Raw genomic sequence first — 5,478 nt, 5'->3', positions numbered from 1 at the left:
CTTATGGTAGAGAAATGAACATTCAATTCACGGGCAACAGCTCTGGTGGACATTCCTGCAGTCAGCATGCCAATTGCACGCTCCCTCAAAACTTGCGACATCTGTGGCATTGTGCTGTGTGATAAAACTGAACATTTTAGAGTGGCCTTTTATTGCCGCAAGCCTAAGGCACACCTGTGCAATAATCATGCTGTCTAATCATCATCTTGATATGCTGCAATAATCATGCTGTCTAATCATCATCTTGATATGCCACACCTGTGAGGTGGGATGGATTATCTGAGTTCAGCTCATGAAAAATGGGAGCAAAAACAAAAGTGTTGCATTTATATTTTTGTTCAGTGTAAAAAGGCTCCACTTATGAATTCAGAGCCTATAAAATGTATTTGCAGATATCTTTCCATGGCACAGATGGTGATATAAATAAGATCAGGGCTTAAGATGTAGCCTGCGATTAACTGAGTGAATCCATGAGACTTCCTGCTTACATCACCTTGAAATCTGTGGAGAGTATCTTCACGGATTTATTTTGATGTTACTGAGGCTAAGGATGTCCTGTCAACATGGTTCTTATACCACTGAAGGAGAGTTAATATGTGCACATTATGAGGGTGCAAGGCTATCAAAAAACAGCATCAGTGAAGAAAAGATAACACCTGCACACTAACTCCATGCAAAAGTTTAATAAATGCCAAAATGTATGATGTGTATATACATACACTATATACATAATAAAAAGGCCGACCTGAAGGAAGTAGAGGACAACTTACTCCTCAGCAAAACTAAAGAGATAATAGTGGACTTTGGGAAGAAGCAGCCAAAGAACTACACTCCCCTTAATGTCAACGGGTATTATATCCATCATGGAAAGACAAGCCCTGCATGGCATGTACCACCGACAGATTGAAGTGGCCGACATCAAGAAATCCTTCCAGTGGGTGGAAAAGGCTGGACTGAAAGACAGCACAGAAGCACTAATCATGGCAGCACAGGAATAGGCACTTAGTACAAGATCAATAGAAGTAGGAGTAGGAGTCTGTCTCACCAGACAGGACTCCATGTGCAGGCTGTGCAAAGATGCTCCTGAGACACTTCAGCACATAATAGCAGGTTGTAAGATGCAGGCTGAAACAGCATACATGTGATGCCATAACCAAGTGGCTGGCACAGTGTACAGGAACATCTGCACTGAGTATGGGCTGGAAGTCCCAGGGTCGAGATGTATGACACCTCCTAAGGTGGTTCAGAATGACTGAGTTAAGATCCAGTGAGACTGACAAACTGGTGATGCCTAACCAACCCGACATTGTGTTGATGGACAAGAAGAACAGAAGGCAGTGGTGATAAATGTAGCGACCCAGAGCGACAGCAATATCGGGAAGAAGGAAAACGAGAAGCTTGACAAATAAGGGCTGAAAGAGGAGCTAGAAAAGATGTGAGGAGTAAAGGCAACAGTGGTACCAGTGGTAATCGGAGCACTTGGGGCTGTGACCCCCAAACTGGGAGAGTGGCTCCAGTAGATTCCAGGTACAACATCTGAGGTCTCTGTCCAGACGAGTGCAGTCCTAGGAACAGCAAGACACACCACCACCCCCATGGTGTGTGTGTTTGTGTGTGTGTGTATAATACAAAGGACTACCTGGAGGAAGTAGGGGACCTGACCTGCTGGGTCAGTAATAGCAGACTTTGCAAAGACACAGCCAAGGAACCATGCTCTCCTTTATATCAACAGCTCCTCAGTGGAGAGGGTAGATAGCTTCAAATACCTTGGGGTCCACATCACTGAGAGCCTGACCTGGGCATTGCATACTGTCACAGTGGTGAGAAAAGCAAGGCAGAGACTGTTTTACTTGAGATGCCTGAGGAAATTCTGTGTATCCCCTCAAATACTGAGGACTTTTTACTCCTGCACCATTGAGAGCTTCCTGACGGAGGACATTATTGCCAGCACTGAACAGGATCGCAAAGCCCTGCAAAGAGTGGTTCATTCAGCTGAACATGTTATATGTGCTGCTTTACCCTGCATAAAGGATATTTATACTAGACGTTCCAAAAATAAGGCCAGGAGAATCATCAAGGATCCAAGCCACCTGGATAACTGCCTTTCACCCTGCTGAGGTCGGGAGCAAGCTACCGATTAAACCAGGCCAGCACTGAGAGGCTTAAGAGGAGTTTCTACCCTCAAGCCACAAGGATATTGAATGATAACCCAGCCTAATCCTGATCACTGACATTTATTTATTACTAGCACTACTAAATATTGAAGGAAGTGACATTTTACTGAAATCATATTTTTAGGATCAGAAACCCAAACAATTTCAAATTGTGTAAAAAAATAAAATAAAATAAAAATTCCTCATAAAACCTGTCCCGCAATACTGATTCCCTACCGAGGTTACTTGTATCCCAGAAGGTACTTGGACACATCAGATAAAAACGACCAGTAATCATTGTCTTGTAACATATATAGGACCACTCACATGCCAAATTGTAACATATGTGAATATCGGGATGCCTTCAAATATTCACAGTGTACAGCGATGTCTATATATAGATGTATATAAATTCTGTCTCATTGTTCCAAAGCTTCTTAAAATCCAAGACGTAGTGTAAAATTCAAAATGTCTTCTGCATCATTTCATACACATTTCTCTCCAATTTAACCCGACGTCTTTGGCATCTGTAGGAAATTATGAATGTTGATTCACTGCATTTTGAGCGTTTAAAACAGTGTTTGTGTCTGTGTGTGAACCAGCTGCAGGGCCATTTATTATACATTACAGTCAGTATATGTATACCCTTGACTGTATAACACCTGAGGATGAGTAATGGCCATATCCACTGATATATCTTGGCAGTAATATTTAGACTGATTTTGATACATGGATGTAAAGTCTATCCTCCACAGTTCATTTCAGAGCTGCGGCATCTGCTAAATGATGCTTTTAACTTAATGGATGCGCGTACAAAATGGCAGAGAGAGTCTCCAGGATGCCTCCCTCCCCCTTTAACTTCCCAGCTGTCTTTAAACTGTCCCCACTCAATCTTAACCGAACATCTCTGCTACTCTTTTAACTGTCTCTCCTCCTCTCTACCTCATTTGTCTCCAGCCCATGGAGATCACCGGTGCGATCGAGGAGGAGTTCACAGTGGCCCGCCTTTACATCAGTAAGATAAAATCAGAGGTGAAGTCCATGGTGAAGCGCTGCCGCCACCTTGAGAACCTTCAGATGGAGTGTCACCGCAAGATGGAGGAGACGGGCAGAGAGCTTTCCTCCTGTCACCTCCTCATTTCCCAGGTGGGGGGGGAAAGAATGTTTGTAAATCTGTCAGTTTGGCAGGAAATTTTTGTGTTGACGTTGAAAAATCAGGACAGTCTACACTGAAACCTCCCACTGCAAAATATTAATTATCACCACAAATGAGTGATTGACGCTTCAAGTGCACTTCTCTTCATCAGACTGATTAACATCACAAATACTTACGTGGGCCTTTGTTTGATATTAATTACTCTGATGAAGAGCAGTGTGCTCGAACCGTCACTCAGCTGTTGGTGGCGACAACACATCAGCAGCTTTAAGTGCGCAAACTGTCGTGATTGTGAAAGGATTGCATCGCTTTGTATTCCCTGTGTTGATGTGATTGATTGAAACCATCATGTTGTGAGTTTCACACTTAGGCTGTTGATTAAATTAAGTTCCCCTAATGAATTATGAAGGATCATAAATATTCAATGCAGATCATATCCATCCCACAGTGAGTAAAACATATTTTACCCTTGTTGTAAAGTTGTGGGTCAAGGTCAGTTGCTCATCAGTATACTTCCTGCATCTTAGACGCTACGTTTTGACTTTCAGCACGAGGCGAAGATACGCTCTCTGACGGAGTATATGCAGAATGTGGAGCTGAAGAAGAGGAAGTTGGAGGAGAACTATGACTCTCTGAGTGAGGAGCTGGCCAAACTCCAAGCTCAAGGTAAAACACCGTAACAAATTTCATTATAGTAAAAAAAAAATCCATCATTACAACTACAACAGCGGCTTCCTCAGTATATTCATTCAGTCAGCAAACAAGACTAAAAGTCTGCAGCTTTAGTGGTTCTGTTAGGCTGCACTTTGGCCAGAGACCATTGATAAACTGAGACGGCCCACTTCAGATCCATGGGTTTCACCACTGCCCTGCCCCTTCAGGAGAATAGAGGCAGTCCTGACTCTATTCATTCTAGTGGAAAAGTGAATGTGACTAATCAGGAGAGAATTAACATTGTTCGAGACGTGTCTCTGTCTCAGCAACCCACACTCATGAGATCTGACAACACAGAATCTCTTCTCCCTGTGTGCTGAACCGTTGGTCCGGTTTCACTACAATGCTGCTGACATCACTTTCTAACCAGATAAACAAGTGTAGAAAAGAGTATCTGCACACTTGGATCAATTACCCTCAGGGATTGTTACCCTGATGAAGGTCCTCTGACCAAAAGCTTGGTTCATTAAAGATACTTGCATTGATCCAAGTGTGCAGATACTCTTTTCTGCACAAGTTTGACACATGGTTTTCTGGCACCGTGGCATATTCTGGTCATGAGTGTGGTGATTTGCACCTAGTTTAACCAGATAAACAAAAAATTTAAGTAGACTTATACATAAAACCATTATTAAAAGTTATCAGATATTAAGCTAGCACATAAACAAGCGGCAAAATAAGAGAACAAGCGAACATCAAATTTGTACTGTATATAGTGTTGTATTGTTTTAAATCTGCTCCCATATATCCACACGACATTTACAACCCTTCAAAATGAGGTGCGGAGGTGGCGTTGAGGGGATGGGGGATGTGATACGGATGAATTAACAGACCTTTTCTACACTTTCCAAATGGTATCTGACCAAACTGATTAAATTCTGGTAGTAAAACCGGACATTTTGTGGGGGTTGTGACATTAATAAAAATGTATCCACAGATTATATGATGGATGTAATTCCATTGGTTGGCAACTACTAAAATTAGCTTCAGAGCTCAGCACACTTCCTTGAGGGCCTGCCTCATCTGTGTACACTCTTTAACCCTGAATGAAGACTTCTGTCAACATCATTGGTTGTTTGCAGGTAGCCTGTTTGGACGTAAACTGGACAAATTTAAATTTTGACCTGATGAACGCGCTAAATGAAAAGTGAAGGGATCACCAAAGTTATTACAGTTTATCCTGAGGGTATCATGAATGACTGCGCCAACATTTCATTGCATAGCCTCAGTACAGAAGTTCTGGAGGCATTTCATAGAAAACCACAAATGTCAACCCCGTGGTGGTGCTAGAGAAAAAGACACCGAAGACAGGAGGAGTCATTGTCTGGGCACCACAAATATAATTCAATTCAATTCAATTCAATTTTATTTATAAAGCCCAATATCACAAATCACAATTTGCCTCACAGGGCTTTACAGCATACGACATCCCTCTGTCCTTATGACCCTCGCAGC

General features: G+C 42.4%; 1 protein-coding gene across 1 annotated transcript in view; it reads left to right on the top strand.

Annotated features, from left to right (window-relative positions):
* kif5ab (kinesin family member 5A, b) overlaps positions 1 to 5,478 on the top strand; it is a 105,994-nt gene that overhangs the window by 64,249 nt on the left and 36,267 nt on the right. Inside the window, exons 16-17 of the mRNA XM_050039040.1 lie at positions 3,111 to 3,299; positions 3,858 to 3,975. Coding sequence (XP_049894997.1) covers positions 3,111 to 3,299; positions 3,858 to 3,975 — 307 coding nt within the window. The remainder of the gene's footprint in view (positions 1 to 3,110; positions 3,300 to 3,857; positions 3,976 to 5,478) is intronic.

Source organism: Epinephelus moara, chromosome 24, assembly GCF_006386435.1.
Source record: "Epinephelus moara isolate mb chromosome 24, YSFRI_EMoa_1.0, whole genome shotgun sequence".
NCBI lineage: Eukaryota > Metazoa > Chordata > Actinopteri > Perciformes > Serranidae > Epinephelus > Epinephelus moara.
Note: the sequence above shows the minus strand (reverse complement) of the source record. Positions and strands in the feature narration are given on the sequence as shown.